Genomic DNA, 25565 nt, shown 5'->3' with positions numbered 1-25565 from the left:
GGAGGACGCACACAACCCAATTGAAAACGGCGTTGGACAAAGGATGGATGGCGTGGGCAACCCAAGCAGCGGAATTGCACGCGTATCGTGCGGACTGGGAGAACCGGCGAAAAGACGGTCGAGGTTTCTATAAACTAAATGAGGAGAGCATTGCGGCCATACGAGAGGACCTAGCGCAAGACTATCGTGCGCTAGCGGACCAACACTCCGAAGAACTCACGCAGCTCTTAGATGATTTTGGTGAAAGCCAGGAGGAGCTATTTCACCAGATCACACAAGCCAACAACATGCGCACAAACGAGGAATCCAGCACGACGCCAATTCCGGGCACGGCCGAAGAAGAGGAACCTCAGGCCCTATCACCAGAAATGAGAACGACGGAGAATAGCGGGGACCGACGAGCGGAGTTCCCCACAGGACCAGACAGCGAAACCACTGCACAAAAAGAGGTTCATCCGCACGAGCCCACGCTATCATCAGACCACACGGAGAACGGTGCAAGCCAGGTGGAATCTCCGCCCCACTCCCCGGAACGTACAAAAACGGCTGACACCACGGAGGACGTAACAATGGAGGCAGAGCCACAGCCAACTGCAAGCACGACAACGACGGAGCCCATCCCAGTAGCTCAAGAAGAGCCCACCGTACTCGGACCGCCCACACACGGCGACTGCGACTCCGGGAGAAACCACCCCAACCAAACAAAGGAGCCACACCAAGATGCACCTACGGGCCCTACATCACCTCCGACCGCGGACACCGCAGCAGAGCCAAACATCCGGGCCATTTTGGAAGAGGATTAACGGGATGGGTCCGATGTGCCAGGGCACTGTCCCACAGGCGTGCCAGGTGTTGTTTGTCGGAATAGTAACCGACGGACAAAAGCGTAGAAATAAGAAATAATATAAGATCAGAACGCATGTAACGGTTCACGCAGGAAGCGTGAACGGCTAAATAGACCCTGCATATATAAAGGGCAGAAAACCTCTGATAGAGGGAGCGTGTAATTTTGGGAATGTAAAGAAACGTCTCATAATAGAATTCTATCTTCTCTGATTTCCTGTGTATAGCTACGGCTAATTCACTGTGTGTCTTGAATACCTAAGCGTTTAAGTACGTAAGTGTAACCCTTGATAGGGATTCGGTTGTAGCCGTCTCCCTTATACGCTGATAGGTTACAGGGAACCTTCCCCTACGCATTACGCTTAGACACATGTTCGTTGTTCCACACCCACTTGGAGGTCTAGGTCGAAGGACTGACCGCAGACCGTGTTCCTAATCGGCAACACGAGTAAAATACAATCTTATGGTAATATGCTTCGTGGTGATTGGAGATATTATTGGATTCCGGCACATGGACAATCGGTGTCGTGTATGTATGATTCTGAGTGATAAATGGATATAATTTGTTCTTCATTCCCAACAAGTGGTAGAAGGAAGAGCCCATTATCTACTCCTTAAAATTAATGATGTTGTTTGGGGTTTCTTGAACATTTATGCACCAAATGATAGGGGTGCTCGTAAGGGTTTTTGGACACAAATTGTCCAACTATTGCCACATGTTGATCATTGGTGCATGGGCGGTGATTTTAATATGATTGAGGTTGTAGGGGATAGAGTGGGTGGTTCTAATGTTGTTCTTACAGGTGGTGAATTGGCGTCATGGGAGAGATTATGTTTCATGTTGAGGATACAAGATGCTTGGCACCTCCCTTCATTTCATAGACCTAGTGACTCATTACAGTATTCTAGATCGGATAGGCGTCAATTAGGAGTTAATCTATCTCGGTTAGACAGGATATATGTAGATGATTATTTTAGTGATATTGGAGGAGATGTTGGGTTATTGGGGGTTCTTTATTTTCTGACCATGCTCTGGTACTTTTGAAGTTGGTTAAGATTACAAAAAATAGAAGGTTCTCTACTAAAATTCCTGTATCCTTCTTTTCGAATGATATTTTTAAAAGTCAAGTATTGGGTATATGGAATTGTGAGATGGGGGTTCAACTATCTAAAGTTGCTAAGGTGCAAAAAGCTTTGTATTTAATTACTGAATTTTTTAAGGATAAAGCATTGTTGCAATTACAAGAGGCCAAACAAAAGTTGTTAGCTTCTAGGAGGACAATTGTTGCTCATCAAAAACTTCAGGAGAAGAACCCACAGGCTTTGTGGGTTGGAGCTCAATTGCATCAAACACATGTTGAGATGCAACAATTTGAGGATGTTATAGCTCAACACAAATTTCGTGCATCCTCAACGAAATGGTCTCATCTAGCAGATAAGGTTAATGCTGATTTTTTTTGTGTAAATAAAATTGGTCGTACTAAGAATGTAATTAGGCAATTAGAGAGGGAGAATGGATCATTAACATCAGATGATGTTGAAATGAGGAGAATTGCCTCCGACTTTTATAAGTCCTTGCTAACTAGGCAGTCATTTACGCATGAGCAATTGGCCTTAAGATCTACATTATGGTGTGTTATGAAGAAAAAAGTTAATCTTTCTATGGCTAATGAATTGATGTCCTGGCATTGATGGTTTTCCTCTTGAATTTTTTCTTTGCTATTGGGATCACATTGGAATCAATGTATTAGAAGCGTTACAAGAGGTTTTTACTTTGGGTGATATGCCTTATCAATGGAATGCAGGGTTAATTTTTTTTATTCCTAAATTGGAGGGGGGGGGGGGGGGGGGGGGTAGTAGTTGACATTAAGAAGTGGCGGCCGATAACTATTTTAAATACTATCTACAAGATCTACACTAAAGTCCTTGCTTTACGGATGCAACCTTTATTAAATGATATTATTCATAAATCACAAATGGGTTTTATGCAAGAGTGTTCTATTTTTTATAATATTTTCATGTTCTGGGAGCTTACAGCTTTGGCAAAAGAGAAGGATGTTGACCTAGTGGTGCTATTGTTGGATTTTGAAAAGGCATACGATAGAGTTGATTGGTCTTTCCTCGAGGAAGTTATGTTATACCTAGGATTTCCAATGGCTTGGGCAGTTGCGGTAAGAGCCTTGTTTAAGAATGCATCTAGTTCCGTATATGTGGCTGGAGAAGTTGATGCTCCCTTCTCTATTTCAAGGTCGGTTAGGCAAGGTTGCCCATTGGCCCCTTGCATATACTTATTAATAGTTGAGGCTTTGCATGTGTATTTTAATAATCATGCCTTAAGGATTAAAGGGTTGCAATGGGGAGTCGATAACAAACAAGTGCTAGATACTGAATTTGTTGATGATACATCTTTATATGTGGATGGGGAGGAATAAAATTTGCGTAATGTTCAATGTGTGGTGCAAGAATTTTGCGAGCTATCAGGTGCTATAATAAATTGGAATAAATCCATTGGAATAAGAATGAAGAATAATGGAGTTTCACATTGGTTGCCCCATACGGATTTTCAATGGCTTCAACATGGGAGGTCAATACGATATCTTGGTTGTCAAATTGGTGTTGATATTACTCATGATCAACTTATTGCCCCTTTGTTGATGTCATTGAAGAGGAAATTGTTGTTCTGGTCTTCGAGACATCTATCGTTGGCTGGAAGAATTGTAATTGCTAATCAAGTGCTTCTGTCTTCGATGTGGTATATCCTCTCATCTTGGTTGTTTTCAAGATCTATTCTCTCTCAGATACAAAGTCTTGTCCACAATTTCTTATGGGGTGCATCTGATGCAAATACACAATCTAAAGTTGCGTGGAAGGTAATAATATCTTCTCCTCATGAGGGAGGATTAGGGTTGATAGAACCAATGTTTCAATGTAGAGCATTACTTGGGAAATTTGTTGTGAGAAGTATGATGCCAGGGAATGAACCATGGAAATTGTTACTTCATGAACGTATGAAGGAATTGGTTCCATGTAGAGGTGGACATTGGAAGCGAAATGTGAGGTGGTGGTTTGTGCACGAGGATATGCCTTTGACTTCTATTTTTGCTTCATATAAATTTTTTAAGTCTTTATTAAGAGCTTGGAAATGTTTGTTGCCTAATCTTGTGCATAAACATCCTATATGGGAGAACGAGTGGAAAAGGCAACCAATTTGTTGGAACCCCTTGATTTTAAAGGATGGTTATGGTAATATGTTAGGAAGAAGGACAAGATTAAATTGGTCAGTAGTTGATGAGGCATTTGCGGGTAATGTTGGTACTTGGTTAAACTTTAACCAATCCTCTAGGGATGTTAAGGAACAAGTTTTAAAATCAATAAGAGGTGGTACTTTAATGTTCCAAGAGATAAGTTACGCTTGTAATAGGATTTTACCCTCTTCATTTAATTCAAACCATGTATGGTAAGGGGCATTCTCTTCTTTTAATATCTTGATTGGAGTAAGAGCTTATACGTCTAATGAATCCTTCCGGGCATTTATAATAGTTTCATATGGAAAATTGCAACGGGTCTCTATGGAAGATGACCTTCTCAATTTAGTGGAGTGGAAACCTATTAGGATGGTTGCAAAACTAGGGAAGGTATGTATTATTGATCCCCATCCTGAAAAAATAAACCCATTATGGGATATTTGGGTTTGTGATAATAAACCCTTATTGGAGTTAGAGTGGGATCCAGCGGAATGGTGGTGGAGAGATGCTAATGGTAAGATGGTTTCTTTCTTTCACTATTCGGTAAAATTAGGTAGGGAATTCCAACGAAGGAGGACTCTAGTTATGCCGGTTGCAGCTAAGGTATGGTTAAATAATAGTTTGCCTATGCATTCTGTATTGGCATTTTGGAAATGGTTGTGGACTTTATAGATTCCTCGCAAAATCATTACATTTAGATGGTTGTGTGTACACTATACACTTCCAGTCTTTGAATGGATGCATAGGGAAGAGGGAACCAAAACTTGCTCTTTTTGTGGGCTTCACTTGGAATCAGTGCAACATGCCTTATGGAACTATATGGTTGCATGCTATGTTTGGAAACTTATGTTGCGTCTCATTGATGTTGCATGTGGACCTAATGTGATTACATGGGGAAATGTCTTTTGGATGGACGTAAATGTGGATAAACATAATTATGAAAGGGAAAAGATATTGTTTACCCTTCAAACTAGGAGAAGGCAAGTTAAGGACATACCATAATCAAGCCCAAATCGGTTGAATGTGGATGCCACAGTATGGGCTACGATATTGTCGGTGGTTCTATGGAATATTTGGATAGGTCGATGCCAAAATGTGTTTCAACAAATAAAGCAAAATCTTGTTCATTGTGTGAAGGAAATCTGGTTGATGCTTATCTCAACTCTAAAAGGTCAATATGACTCCTTCACGGGTAATGAAGATATGATTTTTCTAAAACAACAATCCTTTAAAGGCAAATGGAAGGAATTGCTAGTTTTTGTGGAGAGAAATGACAAAATGGAATGACAATATGTACCCCCGCGATGGTTGTTCCCTCCATAGGTGGAGGTTCGTTTCAATTTTGACATAAGGGGGGATATCTTACCCATCACTAAAATGTACCATTATAGGTTTGTATTTGCTTATTGCATTGGTAATGGAAACTATGGTGCAGTTTATGTAAAATAATAATAATAATAATAATAAATGGGTGGCAAGGTTTTGGGAAGGCCAACCAAAAAAACAGAGGTGTGGTGCATCAATGTTATGCATTGTAGAATTAGACAAAACAAAATGGTGACGAAGAGGGTATAAAGAACACGTGAGTGAGTGGAAGGATAGTAGTGAAACAGATGGCATTGGGTCATGCTTGCAAAAAATGAAATGTGCCAAGGTGGTTGAGCACCTAGAGGTTTGAGGAGGGGGTTGGTGATGGTGTGTGCCCATCCTCACTCCTGCAAACGAATAATGTTAGATCCTGCTTTGAGATTGTCTTCATACAATTAGGGGTATATTATAACGTCGACTTGTTGGTTAGCATTGACTTTTGGGTAGAAATAGTGGAGGGGTGTGAGTAGGAGAAGGTGGAGGTGGTAGTTCAAACAAATCACCCGACCATGCATGCAATACAACATAGTAATGAACAAGGTGTGAGTAGGAGGAGGTGACCCACTCACCTTTCTCTATTTTTTTGCATATTTATGTAAAGGGTGTCCATCAACTTGAAATGCTTGAGTAAGCGATTGTACAAATGGCCAACGTATACTAAATTCTTGAGTGGCACAATTTATGATGTGCTCATCAATGTGAATGGTGGTGGAGAATGATGTGTGCGAGGAGTGAATTATTGAGATTTTTATTTTAAGAGGGATTCTAGGACAATGCAGTCTTGTCAATGAACTTTTATGTAGTGAGTATGGGTTGATGCAATGGTGTGTGTGGAAGGGCGAGGGTCCCAATGTTCACAGTGAGCAAGATATCAAGTGATGTGACTAGGAGATGATATGGGTGTGGTTGTGCATGGGTGAGGTAAGGAGTTGGCACTCAAGGGACAATGAATGGATGTGGTTAGCATAGGGTCCTCATAATGAGGGAGTGAGTTGGTTTGGGTATGACCAAAGTGTGTGGGAGTGGTGCATGGGCAATGAGGAGGTGGATATAGAGGGAGGGGTTGTAAAAGAGGATGAGGGGGTTGGTGAGGGAGCATGAGTAAGAGTTTGTTGAGAATCAAGCTCAACTTATGTGAACACGTGCTCATGGAGGAAAGCATGATGTGTGAAAATGTTTGTGAGTACACTTTATTGTAATTCATGTGAACTATCCACTTACATGAAAAACTAGATGGTGACATCTAGTTAGTTGTCTTGAATGTGTAAATGGGATTAAAGAAGATTATATATTCTTATAATAGAATCGTTCTTGAGTGGATGTCTATGACTAGAATCCACCAACAATATACATTTGGTACTCCCTTGAGGACTTGTATTTAAAACCCACTTGGCCCATTCTGCTCCATTGATAATTTTCAATTGATCAATATAGCTTTCGCTTTAAATATGCATAAGTTGTTATCCCCTCCTATATACATTTCATTTTCTTCTTGTTGTTTTTTATTCCTTCTCTTTCTCACTGACATGTGACAACACTTCCGCACACCCTAACTCTCCAAGAGTAACTAGATCTCTCGCTAGGAGATCCCTAGAAGAAATCTGGTGCTGACTTGTCATCATGACATTGTTGTCAAGGTCATCCACAAGATATGGCATTGCATAGGAGGTGACCAACGTGGAACACACTCTTCCTCGAAGGACATATGCATGATGGGTTGCATGAGTGGGTGAAACAAGAGGAAATTAACACTAGTTGCAACAATAAGATGGGTTGAGGTATGAGTAGGATCTAGGTGTGACAAGCCATCTCCCATGCACATAACGAAGCACTTGTCAACCATATGAAGTTGAAAGGAGGTAGATTGTCTCAAGGAAGGGTGATCCTTTATGGTTCTACAGGGAAATGTCTAGTAACTCCTCAATTATGATGGTACACATCATGCAGTGTTAGTCTTCGATCACTAGAGCGGATAACAACATTAGGTAGGTGAATTCCATAAAGTCGACAACATCGACCAACAAGACTATGGCTTGATGTAGGATAGCTCTACCTTTCATTAGAAGCTAAAGTAAAGGGGAATAATAAGTGATATGTGTTTCGTGGTAAAGTGGTCTCTATCTCATTTCAAGTGTTGAGGAGTAGTACGAGCAAGTGAGTGTCCTCTGGTAGCACTACCAACAGTTTTGCTCATTTGAGTAGGTCCATAGCTAGTATGTGAAGAATAATCCTTGAGTGGTTGACGAAATTTCAAAAAATATAGATTCAAGTAAACTCTAAAATAGCGCATGGATGGTAGGGGGGAACGATGAGTCTAAATCAATTACAAGATTCATGATGAGGACCTTTTCCAAATTATTGAATCTTTTGAGCATTGACACCAATTCCTTGACAGTTTCTCCCAACCAACTCATTATCTACTATGATCACAAAAACCTGGCATATTTCTAGAAAGCCCAAGTCTTGAGTCGATTACAAGCTCATTGGGCACAATTTCTTATGTATTTTGGTTTCAAATTTGTGTATAAGCTAGGAAGACAATTCAAGGAAAGGTAGATGCTTTATTTCAATGTTCCTATGAGGCACCTCATCTAGGAGAACTTACTTTTGACCATCAAAAGTAGGTCCTCTTGGGTTATGCTAGTTTGTGGTTGATGGCAAATGTATCATTTAAAAAGTGCCCATAAATTCAACTATGATTAATTCCATTCCTAAAGATCTCATTGTAGATGAATTTGTGCAAGATCTCGTTCATGATTGTTCCAAATTGTGCATCGTATTAATCGAGGTCAAAGAGTTATGGTAAAGATTACAATTAGTTAAGTTGGCATGATGATTGCTATTTCGAAATAATTTGCTATATGTTCCTAATAGTTTATCAATATTAGAGCACTTTCTCACATAGCATGGTTTGAACACATGCTCATATAGCATGGTTTGGCATTGATACAAGCATTTCATAATATTAGACCTGTATAATCTAGATTATCTATGAAAAGTTAAATTAAATATTATCATAATATGATGCATCCTATATAGTGCTAAAAAAGACCCACTATATCATAATGTATAATACCACAACTTCAAAAACATTTGTGGCAATAGCATAAGACATCCTAACCCAGGCACACATAGGAGTGGTAGCAAGGTAGCTAGCTAGTCATGACTCATCAATATATGCTCATCCAGATAAATGTATGTGCCAAATGAATTAACTAATGTAATATGATTGTGCATCTATTCCACAATCTGGCTCACCAAAGAAAAAGTTATTCGTCCAATTGGCTTATTGTATTGGGAAAAAATTTCTTTACCATGTGAACCACTGAAATCCAAACCCTTAATAGTTAAGTGGAGTTCAAATCATTGACACAAGCATTGACCTTAACAGTTCATTGTTGTTCAGATCTTTAATTTAGGATATCAATATGATAAAAAGGAGATCCCTTCAGGTGTTGGGCATTGAGATGAGAACATGGGGATTGAGGCCCATTTTTTATGTTCCATTACTATTAACATGAAATGTCATATTTAAAAGTATGGCTATATATTAATATAAAATCAAACTTGGCCTTCAAACTAGAGTTGGCATTTCCTAGTACCTACTTATTTCCACTCGTAATGTCATATTTACGTGGTCAAGGTAGCATGCGTGTTTACAACACCAAAACTATTTACAATGATTAAGAATTCTATAGAATAACTACCTTTAGTGCATATAAAGAGTTTGTAAAGTTATTCTATTATGTTTAAATATCTTATCCTTTTGATTAAAGTGTGAGATAAAAATAAGTAAAAAGTAGAGAAACGTTGACCATGTCTATAGGATGATATTAATAGAACTTCAAAAGGGGGCCTAAGTCTTTAGTACCCCTTGTCACTTGATGAATTCTTGCCCATTTGAAAAAGAAGCGTCCATACTCATGGCAAACAAGTGTGTGATTCATGAGCTCCACAAATGTTCTCACCACTAAATTTTGATTGAAATGTGCATCAAGAACATTTGTGTTCATCGGTAGTACACATCTCGGCATGCTATATTTAAGCAATCAACCAAGGTAAATAGTACATACATGTTTTTATATCCATATCACATATTTGTCGATGAAAAATAAAGTGATCTTTTTTGTGACTTCTATATAAGAACTTTCTCATAATCATGAGTAATGTTGTCAAATGATGAAAGATGGAATTGACACTAACTATTTTTAGTTTTAAGTCAAAGCGATGTTACATTGAACTGTGTGCTAGATCAAATTATATCACTTTTATCTCTAAGTGATGAAGTGATTTGTCATTACGTGGCCTTATATCAAACCATTGAAGATTATAGAGGCGTACATATGCAAATATGTTTTTCATTTCATTACAACCAGCATTAAATGGATTATTAGTCTTGCTTCAACTGTTATTATTGTCGAAAACTAGCTAACGCAACTTGTATATGATGCACATTATGTACATTCTTCATCTAGATCCTAATTGCCCAAAAACAAACACCCAATTTTTTATGTGACAATCTTTTGAATGTTGTCACATTACTTGAAACATGTTTAATTGGGAGAGCTAGATTCTCACATCCAACATGGTGAGCTTTGTCTTGCCACCATAAATATCTAGACACATTACCTTTATTATTATTGGATAATGTACATTATATGTTGTTTTATTACCATTGCTATAGAAGTAAACAATATAATTGTTTTCAAGCCTCACTCACTGAATCCATGACCTTAAAGTAAGTCATACATTTTAAGACTGGTTTTTAAGATGATAATAAATGTAACTATACAATTAAGTTGGAGTTAGATTAGGCTAGGGTACAAATTGAGCCAATTGTGGTGCTTCTATATGTATATGTTATATGATCGGCCATGTACCGATACAAATATTTGGTAACAATCATTATCTGTATAAGAAGATGGGTTAACAATCATTATCTGTATGATAGATATATTTGGTATTATCATTTTCATCTTGTATGCCAATCATCTTCTTGTACATCAAATTCTGAATGGTCTAGTCTACTTCAAAGAGATCCTCAGAGCCATTAATCATTCTAATGCTAGCTAGCATTCATGACATGGAAGCTGCCCTAAATTAAATTAAACTAAGAAATTCTCAGGGGCAACCATCAATGGGAATGCTTTGAAGAAATGTAATGACCACATTTGTCAACATCAACTAATTTATGCTATATATCCCTAGCAACTTCAAGAATTTTTTTATCAAATCTTACCTGGTCATATTGACAATTAATTAGTTTACCATGTATGTCAGGAGTATGATGAGATGTCGTGACATATTGTGTGGATAATTAATTTTCCTGCGGATTATGTGTTGGCCAAACAAGGCTAAGTATCCCTAAGATGATGAAGCACTAAAATTTACCATCAATGTCATTGTATCTATTTCCTCATAGAGATGTTCATGATTAAAGGTACATCTAAATGTTCATACCATAATTCAGCTTAGCTGTGAATAACCTAGAAATAGTTCATGTCAGTGATAACAAATTATACATGTCGATACTTTTAACGAATTCGATTGTGTCCCTAAACCTGGTAAGAGTGATTAGCTCATGTCCGATACTTTAACGAATTTTAATGTGTCAGAAGCTCCAAATTTAAGATTATCTGTAGCAATTGTAGCACACGGTCTAGTTATACATCCGACACACGCGGTGATTATGAAAACATTACACAATGCAAAAACCCTAACAACAATCAAGATAAGTACCATAAGATTCAATGAGGCCTCTCACCAGATGGATGCCAAATAGATGATGACATGCAAAATTCATGGTGGCACACACCATCAACATGATTTATAAGGTGTTGAAATTTCATGTTTATAAGGTGCGGGTGAATGTAAGTACTTTCTACCTGCACGGAGGTTCCCGCGATAGACAATGATACAATCGATCGCTCGCCATTGTTGCCGAAAATCATAGAGTATTTAGGCTTAAACATGTCATAAGATTTTACATATACATATGTATTCACGATCGCGAATATTGTAAGCTCTACAACAAGACTTTGCTAAGTATATTGGACAAAAGAACAGACCATTGGTACAATTAAATAGATTTTAAAGTATAATTGTAGTTTCTAGTCCTTGGAAGCAGCAGGATGGAGTCTGGGCATCCTAAATTATGTATTGTAAGGTGTTACATACATGGAATGATATCATATAATAAAGATGATCAAAGTCCATCCAGCTCTATATCTAGTACTTAAGGGGAAGGGGGGGGGGGGGGGATTTCAGATAATGAAATTTACTTGGAAACATTGTTGAGCTTTATATCCTAATAGCTCCAATGTCTCCACTACGGATCGAAACAACTCCGATGTCTCAACTAGGGATTGAATCAATGTATGTATGTCCGACAAATCATGTCTTAAGGCATACACACACACACACACAGAGTATGTTGGAGAAGGCAAAGGAAGGAAGTAATTTGGAATTACTAACAAGTATATATTAGTTTGAACAGGAATTAGTTGTGAAAAGACTAGGGCATAATTAGTGCGAAAGCATGTCGATTAAGGGAGGAGACTAATGACTGGGCGAGACAAGCGAAGAGAGGATCGGAGGAGACTAATGACTGGGCGAGCGAAGCAAGGAGAGGATCGGAGGAGACTAATGACTAGCGAGACAAGCAAAGAGAGGATCGTCGTGGTCGTGGTCGGGAGGAGGATCATTGCATGCTAGGATGTGGTTGTCGTAGGCGCTCGTGGCTAGGTTAGTAGGGTTTGGATAGTGAAGAATGAAATTAGGGTTCTTGTGGGGGTGGGGGGGATTGGCATTGCCGGCCGAGACGGGGGCCGGAGGGGCCACGGGGTGCGATTGGGACGAAGGATCCCCAGGCCCGTGCTTCATGCGCGGCTTCGCCTTCTTCTTCTTCTTCTTCTTCTGGTACGCGATGCCTCGGGCTTTGGCTTGCATGTCTCGGACCTCGCGTAGGTAGAGCCGGACAGCGCGCGCACCAAACGGGTTCGACTCGGGCCTGCCCCCATTCTCCTCAAACGCGGCCCGGAGTCGTCCGATGAGCGCATCCAGGCTCCCCCAGGCCTGCCGGAGGGGGCACGCGCACCCGCCGGGGGGCTGTGGAACCCCATAGAAGGGGCAGCATTGCGCGTGCACCTTCGTCTTCCCGAAGTGGTCGAGGTAGCGTAGGAACTCGAGCACGTGCGCGCCACTACACCTCGTCAACGCGAGGGGCGGCCGGTGGTTCTTTAGGTATTGCCCGAACGTGTTCCAGTCCCGACGCTTCTGCGATTCGTAACGGCTAGGAGGAGGTCCCATGCCCGTGGTATTGGTCGGCATTGCCTTCGAAGGAGGCGCCTTTGCCATAGGACTTGAATCTGGCATGAGACTTGATAATGGTACCTCACTTCTATTACTACTACTACTACTACTACTACTACAATCTTGAAGATGTCTTCGGCCCATTATCGGCACAACCGAGGCCGAGAAATGTTGTTGTTGATGCAGGATATGTTGGGTACTAGCTCTTGGGTTGTTCTCATCTATGGCGAGGATGGCATGGGTATCTATCGGGGTCTTAGTATGAGTAGTTGGATCAGTGACAACCGCAGCAAGTGGCAATATGCTGAGGTCGTCTTGGTGGTCCTCGAAGGCCATCATGGCCTTATCACTAATGAAACCACCATTATGAACTAAGGAAGAATTATAGTGGTGGTAACTACTATTGCTACTACTAGTACTTGGGTACTCTAGTCCTGAGGAGAATCTCATGAGATTGTGATAAAATGATGCTTCTCCACCACCAATAACAAACATCAATGGGTCATGGAGAGATAGAGATGCTTGGTGAAGAGAACTCATTTGAAGAAGAATATATTGTTATTGGATAAAGAAGGTCTTCTAGTAGTCCACCAACTTCCCTTATATATTTTTGAAGTAGCAATGCATACATAGATTACATTGGAACAATATTCATTGACTTTAGTGTTCATAGATACATACATACATATATACATTGCATCTAGTGACTCTCCACCACATGGGCTATTCATTCAATGTTGAGTGGGAATCCATCATTCATTCATTCATTCATTCATTGATGATGATGATGATGATGATGATGATGATGATGAATGATAAACTAGATATAAATTATGTGATGTATGGATAGATGGATGGACAGATGGGGTAGGGACGAAGGGGACACAAACACAAATTAAAGAGATGTGTGGGGGAGAAAATAAGACATAGAGATTTTAATGTCTATCATCATCATTATTTATTCATTTATTTTGGTACTTTTCGATTCCATTCCCGACAGCTACTTCTATTACTACGAAATGGTCTCGTTTCGGCACTTATCTTGGAATCTCTAAATTCCCTACCATGTCCATGACAACAACTACTAATGGTCTCCTTTTGAAGCTTTAGGCTCCTCTATCAGCATTTCTAGTGTACAAATGAGAAAATCCCCAAATAAAAATCCATTATGTTGATCAAATCACTCGCCTGAAAAATCACTATGATGCTCAACACTTGCATTCTCGAGAACTTGACCTCAACGGATTCGTCGCTAAATTAAAAGTTAAATTGGTATCCCAATGCCTTGTGGTCATGTCAACCACGTTAATAATGCCACAAATAACTAACTCTTGCTAATTGCTTTTTCATTATTGCTAGACCGTAAGCTTAACACACTTGTTCATGACGACGTCCACTCAACATGAAGTCAAAAGTGAATAGGAGTTAAACATTAAAACGTAAGTGTTTCCTTGATTGTACTTATAAACCAAGTTAGATTCACTACAAATTCATTGGACCTCATTCGAAAACAATGTGATTGTCCTCTTTCACCTATGTTTAGACCCACCATTTTGTACCCGACGGGTATCCCACTTTGAATGTGTAGTTTTTGGACCAATACTTCAATTGTTTATGTCTAGACGACATCACAAGGAAAGTGATATATATCAAAGTCTATGCTATTTCTTAACGGTATGTGTGGAATGCTATAATGGTAGAAGACACTACACACATCTAAGACATAGCGAAAAGTGTGTATCCAGCTGTGAAAAGTGTGAATTCTCGTACATATCTAAGACACTACGTGATGCGCAAATTTTGAGGTAAAAAACACTATACACATATGCTTACATTCGAATCTTAATTATGTACACACAGTGCACATGTTACCCCACCTTTGAATCATTTTAAGCGAGAGGTTGTATTTATTGTTTGCATTGTTCTAATCTTTATGATTGTAATGAAATAATGCGTACGATTCAACATATACTAAAATGGTGTTTAGATTAATGTCGGCCTATTAGAGATTGCGCATAGTCTAATACCTCAATTTCTCTAGCCCACTAGTCACTATACATTAACTTTGGGATCTAAAATCTCCTTAAATTAAACTTGTGTGGATATGGAATCTATCGTAATCATCGTAATCATCGCCATCGATTGGCACTTTAGAGAGATTGTATTTTAAGATTGGGAAATGTATTAAATTCATTTGAACGTCATCATATGGAAACATGTGGTCATATTTGGATCACAATGACACCTCAAATATTTTACATGCATTTAGATAGCATATTCATGGACACAAACATAATAATAATAAGTGTTTGTTAGCAATTGACCCATATTTCTATCTTGTTAAAATTAGCACCTATGTAAGTGTTCTACATGCTACAACATTTTCCGTTGTAATTTCCTGCTGTCAAATTTGAATGAAAAATACACACAAAAAACATATCAAAGTAATATATAGTATAGTAGTCAATTATATTTATCTACAAAGGAACCACGATAAATAGTACTAATGTTTCTATGTCCATATTACAAATCCAAGAACCTATAGTGAAAAAATATACCAACTGTTTCGTAATCATGAGTATTGTTGTCAAATGATGAAATATAGAATTGAAACCAATTCTATAGTTTTGAGTCAAAGTGACGAACTATGGAAGCATGTACTTAGTTTGAATTATAGCATTTTTATAACTTTGAAGAGATGAACTAATAAATCCGAGCTGTCCTTACCCACATCAACCATTTAAGACTAGAAGAACACACCCAAGAGAAAATGATTTTCGTTCCCAGCAACCACTATTAAATAAATTAATATTCCTACAAGAGAACCATAATTGTCTAAACTGGTCACAAACGGGGCTTGTCTATGATTTTCTTTTTGTACTTCATTCATCTTGATATCAATTTCACAAAAGAAAACACCAAAAAATCATGTTAGATATCCTTGACTGTTGTCACATTAATGGAAACATGTCAAATTCAGAGCCCAATTTTTATTTCCAAGGAAATGAGATTTGTATCGTCACTACAAAGATACAAACGCATTCGGCTATTTTATTAGTTAACTGTGTAACAAAAGAAATGGTATAATTGTATTCAACCCTTGGGTCGTGGAAATGTGAATTTGTAAAGCCACTCTTTTAGGAAAAAAGTGTCTACGCACATGATCTCATGTATTGACTAACATTAAACTACACACTGTAGCTCGCACCCACAAGCTTACGTTTCCACACTCTAATAAAACAAGATTTTTGGCTTTTTGAATAATTTCATACATGTAATTTCTTTAATCTTTATAGTAGTTCACTCTCCAACTTGTATTATGGCAATATTTAACAATCTATAATCTCATGAAATCCCATAATGGTCTTATTGTTTTCGACAAGTCTAGCAATGCTACAATGTATGTATAGTTTCCAAATCCTTGAAGACAGATAATGGCTTTGTTTTTCTTTCACTTTCTCAAGAGTTCGTGTTTTTCCTTACTTTCTAAAGAGTTTGTGTTGCTCCTCATTTTCATAAATTGTTCAAGTTCAACCACTATAGCATTATGCACAAGAAAACTTGTAATCACCATTGTGTTCTTTTTCTTTGTGACTTAAAATAGAGATGGATATATCCATGGCAATGGGAGTGCTAAATACAAAGTTCTAATTGAAATCAAAGTTCTTCCTTATGGAATTTAGAGTTCTTGGGAAAGACTATGCATTTCTACTTGTGTTATCTTTGAACAAGACTTTCATTCTTCTTCAGAACAAAGAAACTGTAATTGTGTACTACTACAAGTAATCTTAATAATGTGTAGTGATTGATTATAGGTTAGTATTTGAAGGATTGTCAACGATAATGATCTATGAAGGATAATTTGGACTTCATTCAAATGTAGGTGCAAACATGTCGGCCACAAGGAAAACAACACGATGAAGATAAGGAAAATCACTTTATAAAGAATATTTTGCAATAAAAAAGGCCCACAACAATAATTCTTATCTAAATTTCCACAAGTAGTATCATTAATGGGTGTTTTGGTATTGCTTTGCCAATAAAAAGATGCTAGCCTTAAATATTAGAGTATATGTCTTGGTACACATGAATAGTCTTTTTACGCACGAGCCATTGTTTTCAAACAAACCATTTGGCCTAGGATGTTGAGCTAAATCATGAGCAAGCCAAGTACTTCTCCTATAGATATCATTGCAATGTTAAGGTCATGGCAATATAATAGTAATAGGTTTAGGCGATTTAGAAGATACAAGTCTATTAAATGTCATATGTCACAAAAAAGAGGGACGAGATATGTAGGACATACAAGATTTGCACTTTATCCCATGTATTATGCAATTAGAGCGAATCTCAAGCCACAGAAATTATGTATAGCAAGGGAGTATCACATGTGCTCGAAGCCACAACTAAGACAACCCCTAATAGAGAAAGGTTATTGTATTGGTCTAATCATTTTGTAAAAAGCTAGTTTGTTAATACAACATTGTTTTTGTATGTTTTTTTTTAAGTATTCGGCTCAAGAATATCTTTAAGTTATTTAATTTTAAAATATCATCTTTAATCAATTTAAACTTCATTGGATTTATTTGGGGCATCGACATAAGCATCACTCATTTGCAAATAAATAGTTAGCATTCAAATAAGAACTTGGATGGAGAGAAAAAAACATTTGAGGGGAAACATAAGTTGGCACCTCGCTATTTCTATATTCATCTACAAACTACAAATTTTATTTACCTTATGTAGAGGAATTTGATTATTAGCTATGTGATATTCACAAGCTTCGCAATTTATCTTAAGTTTGTGCAGTCGCGAGGTCCCAATACAATCCACCTTCTATACATGAAATATGTCTACATGACACATTTATTGTAAATTTATATGAACCCATACAACTAAGGGTAATGATGGAAATCATAAACCATGCGTGTTATCGTCGTCCAAGAGCTTTCACTTTTATTTCTACTTTCTGAATAGTGAAAGCTCCCACAATTTGCGAAACATCCCATGTGAATGTAGTTGTTCATACCTAGTACCCATTAAATGTTTTAAACTTTGAACATATGTTTTGGTATCTCCAAAATTTATATAATCCCCCTAGACACACGAATATTTAGGAGCTAGTAATTACGAATAGATTAAGTTCTTTACTTTTTCATATATTCTCGAATTGAGATGATATTCTCTTTGAGCAATAATGATTAATGATGTAATGAATATGGAAGCTTGCTTGGCCTAGAGCAAAATAAACACTAAAGGTAGTTTTAAGAACAAAATGTTGTGAGAAATCCTAAACTTTTGAATGAGAGAGAATAGAATAGAAATTGAATCGTCCTTGAAGAGGTCAAATTTGACCTATAGGACCAAATCAAAATATCATCTTGTATGTGACTCCTTCCAAATAAGGGGGGGTTTAGGGTTGTAAAATTGGGTTTGTGTCTTGCCTATATTGTATTTAGTGCCACCACTTTTGTTTTGTCCACGTTAACAATTGGCCCACTAACAAAATGTGTCCAATACATTAAGTATTGCATATCATCCAATTTATTTTTTCAAAACAAATTATCCTTCCATTAGTTATAAAGAAATGTCATAATGGTTACATTATACAAAGTATTTTTTCCCAAGCCCATCTTGTGTAGACAACGGTCGAGGAAACAAAACTATGTACTCCAACATAGAGAAAACAGTCCAGCAATTACAATCTATTCCTTAGACACATTGCAAGGTATCCATATCCATAAGCAACAACGAAAGTAGCTCTATTCGGAAACAAACCCTCTTAGGTCATAGTTAGGAGTCATTCAATACTTTTTCAACATGTACATCTCGGATTTGAAGGCGATCAACTACGTTCTTTGGTTTTTTAAGAGAACCTGCATATCATCCAAATTATATGAGAATAAAGTTACTTCATCAGCATATGAGGGTAAAAAAGTAATCCCATGCATGAGTTGTGGACCATCCAATCTTTTTGCTTTTGCAACCTTGTTTACTATTTCTTCAAGTTTATCAATGCATAGACCAAAGAGTATGGGCGAGAGAAGGTACCATTGCTTGAAGAAGTACTTCATGAAACCATTATCCATTTCCAATTAATGCATAACTTGCCACATAATCATGCTACAACTTCTATATACGCTAATAGCATTTAGGTCTCCATCATTCTTTTCCAAATCTCACTCCTTGGTATGGTGTCAAAGGCTTTTTTGGAGTCCACACAAAAAAAAACAATGTAGTGTTTTGTCACAGATATTTAGAGCATCATAGAAAGGGGACAAGGAATGTGAGACAAGCAACAAGATACTGGGAGAGAAAGAAAGAATTGTAACTGGTGTTGTTCACCTTGATTGGGATCAAGATGAATAATCATATTTATACATGCTCCTAAGCACTGCATGTGCATGCATGATCTAGAAGTTTCTCAACACATGCTCAGGAAGTTTCAAGAACTTTCTAGATATTTCTAGATATTTCTAGAATGACAAAACTCTAAATGTACAACTATCTTATAATAGAAGTATTTTGCTAGAACCATATGATGCATGGAGGTGCATATGACCCTTGGTTATTTCATGAGACTTTGGAAGTTTGCTTTCTATATGTGACATTATCCTCCCTCTAAGGCCGACCTCCAAGACTATGTCTTGGCTTCAGCTTGTGCAAATATCATTAATGAAAATTGTAGACTACATCAGTGGAATTCTTTAAATCCTTGGTTGGATCCCATGTTCGAGATGGGGTACCCTTTCAATAAAACAATGAACAAGGCGAGAGTCAAGTATCGTGTTCACCTCATACTCCTCCCTTGTTAACAATTTGACTAGTTTAGGAGGAGAAGGATGGCATCTTGGAATCCAAGATGGATGGCGAGGTTTAAGAATGGATACATGGAAGACATTATGAATCCTAAAATGTAAAAGGATTTCTAAGTGGAAAACAATCAGGTTGATTTTGTTGTGACGGGAGCTCAAGGCTCCTTATGCGCAACGCTCGGCCACAACCGAGCTTAGAATGATACACAGAAAACGGGAAATAAAACGCGACACAAAGAAGGAGAGAATACACAGGAGGTTTACGTGGAAAACCCCAAACTAGGGGAAAAACCACGGCAGCCCACAGGCTGCAAACTGTCACTATGTAAAAAATGTACAACAGTGAGTTCACTGAGGCACCGACCTCGTGCTCACAGATCTTCGCCACAGGCGGCGGCGGTTACAACAGAGGCAACGACCTCTTTCTCTCTCTCTCTCTCTCTGTACAGTTACGCACACTCTCTATTCTTGCACACACAAGAATGACAACAACTACAACAACAACAGTAACAACAGTTACTAAAAGTTTGCCCTAAGTCATATTTATACTAATATGACTTTTCGGCTATTTACAAATATAGCCTCGATGGACTATCAGAAAACCTATTTACGAATATGTCTCTCTTCATCCGGTTCTCCGTAGCCGGGTACTCCTCATCCGGTCTTCACCAGGTCTGCATCATCCGGCTCTCCGTAGCCGGGTACTCCTCATCCGGTCTTCACCGGGTCTGCATCATCCGGCTCTCTGTGGCCGGGTACTCCTCATCCGGTCTTCACCGGGTCTGCATCATCCGGCTCTCCGTGGCCGGGTACTCCTCATCTGGTTCATACCGGGTCTGTACCATCCGGCTCTCCGTAGCCGGGTACTCCTCATCCGGTCTTCACCGGGTCTGCATCATCCGGCTCTCCGTGGCCGGGTACTCCTCATCTGGTTCATACCGGGTCTGTACCATCCGGCTCTCCGTAGCCGGGTACTCCTCATCCGGTCTTCACCGGGTCTGCATCATCCGGCTCTCCGTGGCCGAGTTTGTTCATCGGCACTGATCTTCTCCCTTCCCATCCGGAGGGACCTATTTCCCAACAAACTCCCCCTTCACTCCGGCATGGGGTGTCTTACCAGCCTGATCTTCTTCCGGCATGCGTTCAGCTTGTCGGGTGTCAACACTTTGGTCAGCATATCTGACCCGTTCTCGGCTGTGTGGATCTTTGTCAGCGCGAACTCCTGGTCATCTACTCTTTCCCGGATCCAGTGATATCTTCGCTGGATATGCTTCGTCCGAGAATGGTAGGCCGCATTCTTAGCAAGGTGGATGGCACTTTGACTATCGCAATAGAGTCGGTATTCCTCTTGCCGGATACCGAGCTCTCCGATGAAGTCCTTCATCCATAATATTTCCTTGCCGGCTTCCATAGCCGCCATGTACTCCGCCTCTGTGGTTGACAATGCAACCATCTTCTGCAGCCTCGACTGCCATGAAACAGCTCCCCCTGCATATGTCATTACATACCCGGATGTAGACCGGCTGGTATCCACATCAGCCGACATGTCCGAATCGGTGAAACCGTCTAGTTGAGGTTTTCCGGAGCCGAATCGGAGACACATATTTGAAGTGCCCTTCAAATACCGGAGTATTCATTTGACCGCGTTCCAGTGCTCCTTGTCGGGATTACTCATGAACCGGCTCACCACTCCGACTGCGTATCCTATATCCGGTTGGGTACACACCATTGCGTACATCAAGCTCCCGACGGCAGAGGCATATGGAATCTTCATCATATCCGCCTTCTCTGCTTTCGTCCTCGGGCTCTGCTTACCGGATAGCCTGCAGTTTGCCGGAAGTGTCGATCCGACCGGTTTCACTTCTGACATGTTGAACCGGTGAAGCACCTTTGTCACGTACTTCTCCTGTGACAGCCATAATTGCTTCTTTGACCGGTCCCGAATGATGTGCATCCCTAGCATCTGTCTTGCCGGACCCAAGTCTTTCATTGAGGAGGTCCGGTTGAGAGCCTTCTTCAGCATCCGTATTTTAACTTGGTCACGTCCAACGATCAACATGTCATCCACGTACAGGAGGAGTATCAAGAAGTCGCCTCCTTCGAACTTCTTCACAAACACGCAGTGATCGGCCTGCATCTTGTGGTATCCTTGATCGGTCATGAAGGAATCGAACTTCTGATACCATTGTCGGGGAGCCTGCTTTAGTCCGTACAGGCTCTTCTTCAGCCGGCATACCAGGTGCTCCTTCCCGTTCTCCACAAATCCTTCCGGTTGCTGCATGTAGATCTCCTCTTCGAGGTCGCCGTGAAGGAATGTCGTCTTCACGTCCAACTGCTCTACCTCAAGGTCCATGCTTGCCGCTATACTCAGCACCGTCCGGATGGAGGTCATCTTTACTACCGGGGCAAATATCTCGTCGAAGTCCACGCCCTTCTTCTGCTGGAACCCCTTCACCACGATCCTGGCTTTGTATCTCGGGGGGTTTCCGGCATCTCCCGGTTTCAACTTGTACACCCACTTGTTTCGGAGTGCCCGCTTTCCTTTCGGCAACTCCACCAATTCGTACGTATGGTTCTCATGCAGGGAATCCATCTCGTCCTGCATGGCACTTAACCATTTTCAGATGTGGGTGTCTTCCTTCACTTCTTCGAAGCTTTCCGACTCCCCCTCATCGGTCAGCAGCACATGCTCTGCATCCGGAAATCTTCGGGGGGGCCTTCTCTCTCAGAGAGGATATCTACGACTTCGGGCTTCGGTAACCGGCTCCTCCATTTGCTCTTCATCTGAATCTGATTCGGGGTCTAGGCCGGTTCCGGTCTCACCTTCCTCTACTTCTTATTCTGCCGGTTCGGTATCCTCACCGTAACCGGCTGGTTCCTCGAGTGCTAACCGGTCTCTCGCCGGTTGGGTCTGCTCATCGTAGAGTCGATCCTTACCGGTCAACTCGGAGTTCATTATCTTCTTCTCCGACTCCCAGTCGGCGAGCGTCTTGTCCTCCATGAAGATAATATCTTGACTCCGGAATACCTTCTTGTCGATCGGGTCCCACACTCGGTAGCCGAACTCATCGTCACCGTAACCGAGGAATATGCATGGATGGGTCTTTGGTTCTAACTTTCCTCTCCGGTCCTTAGCTACATGCACGTACGCGAGACACCCGAACACCTTCAGATGCCGGTAGGACACTTCCTTACCGGTCCACACTCTCTGTGGCGTGTCTCCGTCCAAGGGTACTAAGGGTGATATATTAATCACATATGTCGCCGTCGACAGTGCCTCAGCCCAAAACTTCTTGGGTAGTTTTGCATGTGCTAGGATACTCCGGACCCTCTCCATTATGGTCCGGTTCATCCTCTCGGCCAGTCCGTTTAGTTCCGGCGTCTTCGGCATGGTAAATTCGAGCCAGATTCCCTTCGAGCGGCAGTACTCCTCGAACTGCCCCCGGTATTCTCCTCCGTTATCTGCTCGAACCGCCTTCAACTTCCGGCCGGTTTCTCTTTCCACTCTCGCGTGGAGCTCTTTGAAGACGGATAACACCTGATCCTTCGTCTTCAGTGGTGTGGCCCACAGCTTCCGGTTGTGGTCATCTATGAACGTCACAAAGTACTGCGCTCCGGCATGTGACTTCGTGTCTACTTGACACACATCCGTATGCACCAACTCTAGTGGTGCATTACGTCTCATCGGTAGCCTTGGTCGGAAGGAGGTCCGGTTCTGCTTACCGGCCAGACAATCAGTGCACTTCTCTAAGTGCAGGTTCTTCACTGGAATGAGGTTGTCGTCTGCAAGCCTCTTCATCCCCTTCTCGCTCATATGACACAGCCTCTTGTGCCACAGCTCACCGGCAGTGTCGGATGCCACATTCACTTCTTCCGGACATAACCGGGCATTCATCAGGTACAGTGTGTTTACCTTCCGGGCCCAAGCCACAATCAGGCTCCCTTTGTTGAACTTCATGACATCGTTCCGGATGCTACCCGTGTAGCCTTCATCATCTAGCCGACCGGCTGATATCAGGTTCACACGAACCTCCGGAACGTGTCGGACATCCTTCAACAGCAACTTGCATCCGGTTGGTGTTGTTAGCCACACGTCTCCTATGCCGACAATTCGGCATGTTCCTTCATTCCCCATCCGGACACAACCGTGATCACCGGCTGAGTAGGATGAGAAGCATTTCCGGTCCGGGGTAAGGTGGAACAACGCTCCGGAGTCTACCACCCAGGTCATCTCGTCGCCGGCAAGGTTTATCTCACTCTCCTCAGTGATGAGCATCAACTCATCTTCACTTGCCGCGATTGCCGTCGTTCCCTTCCGGTCCGGCCCCCTCCGGTCTTTACCGTTCCGGTCCGGTGTCCGCTTCGAATCGGTACCGTTGATTTCCTTGTCTTTCCGGAAATGCCGACAGTTCTTCTGGAAGTGCCCCGGTTTGCCACAATAGAAGCAAGTAGGCCTTCCCCTTGACTTTGATCGTGTCCCCGACTCCTCCCGGTTCTGGGGACTACGGTTTCTATGTCTTCCGCGTTCCGATTCTATGTCTTCCGTATCTTTGTCTTTCCGACACGCCTCCTCATCTAGCAAGCTCGACTTTACTCTTGCTAGGGATAACCGTTTTCCTTCCGGCCCGGCGTTGCCCAAAGTGACAACCAACGTCTCCCAGCTATCCGGGAGGGAACCGAGCAGGAGTAGCGCAAGTACCTCATCGACGAGAGGTACTTCTAATGAAGTTGCCTGGTGTATCAGCCCCTGGAAGGCATTCATATGCTCCGCCATGCTGGAGCCATCTTGATACCGGAGTCTTACTAGCTTCCGGAATACCGAAACCTGGTTAACAACATTTTTGTTTTGAAACATTATGCCGATCTTCTCCCAGAGCTCATGAGCCTTGCTCTCTTCATTGAAGTTGTTGTACAAGCTCATGTCAATGAAGCACCGTATGTACGCCGTTGTCTTCATGTGCATCACCTCCCATATCGCAGCGTCGATTTTGTCTGGTCTCTTGTCCCCGAACTGAACCGGCAGTTAGAGATCTTTAACCACGAGCATGTCCCTCATCTTTGACTTCCACACTGAATAGTTGGAGCCGGTGAGCTTGAACATGCCGCCAAACGAATTGTCCATTTTCTGTGTCGCTCGCTCTGATACCACTTGACGGGAGCTCAAGGCTCCTTATGCGCAACGCTCGGCCACAACCGAGCTTAGAATGATACACAGAAAACGGGAAATAAAACGCGACACAAAGAAGGAGAGAATACACAGGAGGTTTATGTGGAAAACCCCAAACTAGGGGAAAAACCACGGCAGCCCACAGGCTGCAAACTGTCACTATGTAAAAAATGTACAACAGTGAGTTCACTGAGGCACCGACCTCGTGCTCACAGATCTTCGCCACAGGCGGCGGTTACAACAGAGGTAACGGCCTCTTTCTCTCTCTCTCTCTCTCTCTCTCTCTCTCTCTCTCTCTCTGTACAATTACGCACACTCTCTATTCTTGCACACACAAGAATGACAACAACTACAACAACAGCAGTAACAACAGTTACTAAAAGTTTGCCCTAAGTCATATTTATACTAATATGACTTTTCGGCTATTTACAAATATAGCCTCGATGGACTATCAGAAAACCTATTTACGAATATGTCTCTTCATCCGGTTCTCCGTAGCCGGGTACTCCTCATCCGGTCTTCACCGGGTCTGCATCATTCGGCTCTCCATAGCCGGGTACTCCTCATCCGGTCTTCACCGGGTCTGCATCATCCGGCTCTCCGTGGCCGAGTACTCCTCATCCGGTCTTCACCGGGTCTGCATCATCCGGCTCTCCGTGGCCGGGTACTCCTCATCCGGTTCATACCGGGTCTGTACCATCCGGCTCTCCGTAGCCGGGTACTCCTCATCCGGTCTTCACCGGGTCTGCATCATCCGGCTCTCCGTGGCCGAGTCCACCTCATACAGTTTCGGCCTCGGTTCATCGGCACTGATCT

At 41.3% G+C, this 25565-nt stretch overlaps 2 protein-coding genes across 2 annotated transcripts; one reads left to right on the top strand and one right to left on the bottom strand.

The window, feature by feature from the left end:
* Positions 1 to 3362: 3362 nt before the first annotated feature.
* Positions 3363 to 5090, top strand: LOC147866548 (uncharacterized). Its single transcript, XM_087316765.1, has 4 exons — positions 3363 to 4224; positions 4306 to 4478; positions 4564 to 4602; positions 4761 to 5090. The coding sequence occupies exons 1-4, from the start codon at positions 3363 to 3365 to the stop codon at positions 5088 to 5090; spliced, it is 1404 nt and encodes a 467-aa protein (XP_087172891.1).
* A 6444-nt stretch (positions 5091 to 11534) lies between these two features.
* Positions 11535 to 13515, bottom strand: LOC147866547 (uncharacterized). The gene has a single exon (XM_087317007.1). It carries the CDS (start codon positions 13305 to 13307, stop codon positions 12099 to 12101), a length of 1209 nt encoding a protein of 402 aa, XP_087173133.1. The 5' UTR covers positions 13308 to 13515; the 3' UTR covers positions 11535 to 12098.
* Between the last annotated feature and the right edge of the window lie 12050 nt (positions 13516 to 25565).

This window comes from Azolla caroliniana, unplaced genomic scaffold (genome assembly GCF_043228905.1).
Source record: "Azolla caroliniana isolate FFs.n. ecotype wild unplaced genomic scaffold, voAzoCaro1.0.p SCAF_3, whole genome shotgun sequence".
NCBI lineage: Eukaryota > Viridiplantae > Streptophyta > Polypodiopsida > Salviniales > Salviniaceae > Azolla > Azolla caroliniana.
The sequence above is the reverse complement of the archived record's forward strand: the minus strand, read 5'-3'. Positions and strand labels throughout refer to the sequence as shown.

Bases quoted from the DNA above. Each gene is read 5' to 3' on its own strand.
- LOC147866548 (XM_087316765.1), top strand. From the start codon at position 3,363: ATGAAGAATAATGGAGTTTCACATTGGTTGCCCCATACGGATTTTCAA. The intron at 4,225-4,305 runs GTACTTTAATGT...ATGTATGGTAAG, and splicing joins TTTAAAATCAATAAGAGGTG to GGGCATTCTCTTCTTTTAAT. The intron at 4,603-4,760 runs GTAAGATGGTTT...TGGACTTTATAG, and splicing joins GTGGTGGAGAGATGCTAATG to ATTCCTCGCAAAATCATTAC.
- LOC147866547 (XM_087317007.1), bottom strand. From the start codon at position 13,307: ATGAGTTCTCTTCACCAAGCATCTCTATCTCTCCATGACCCATTGATG.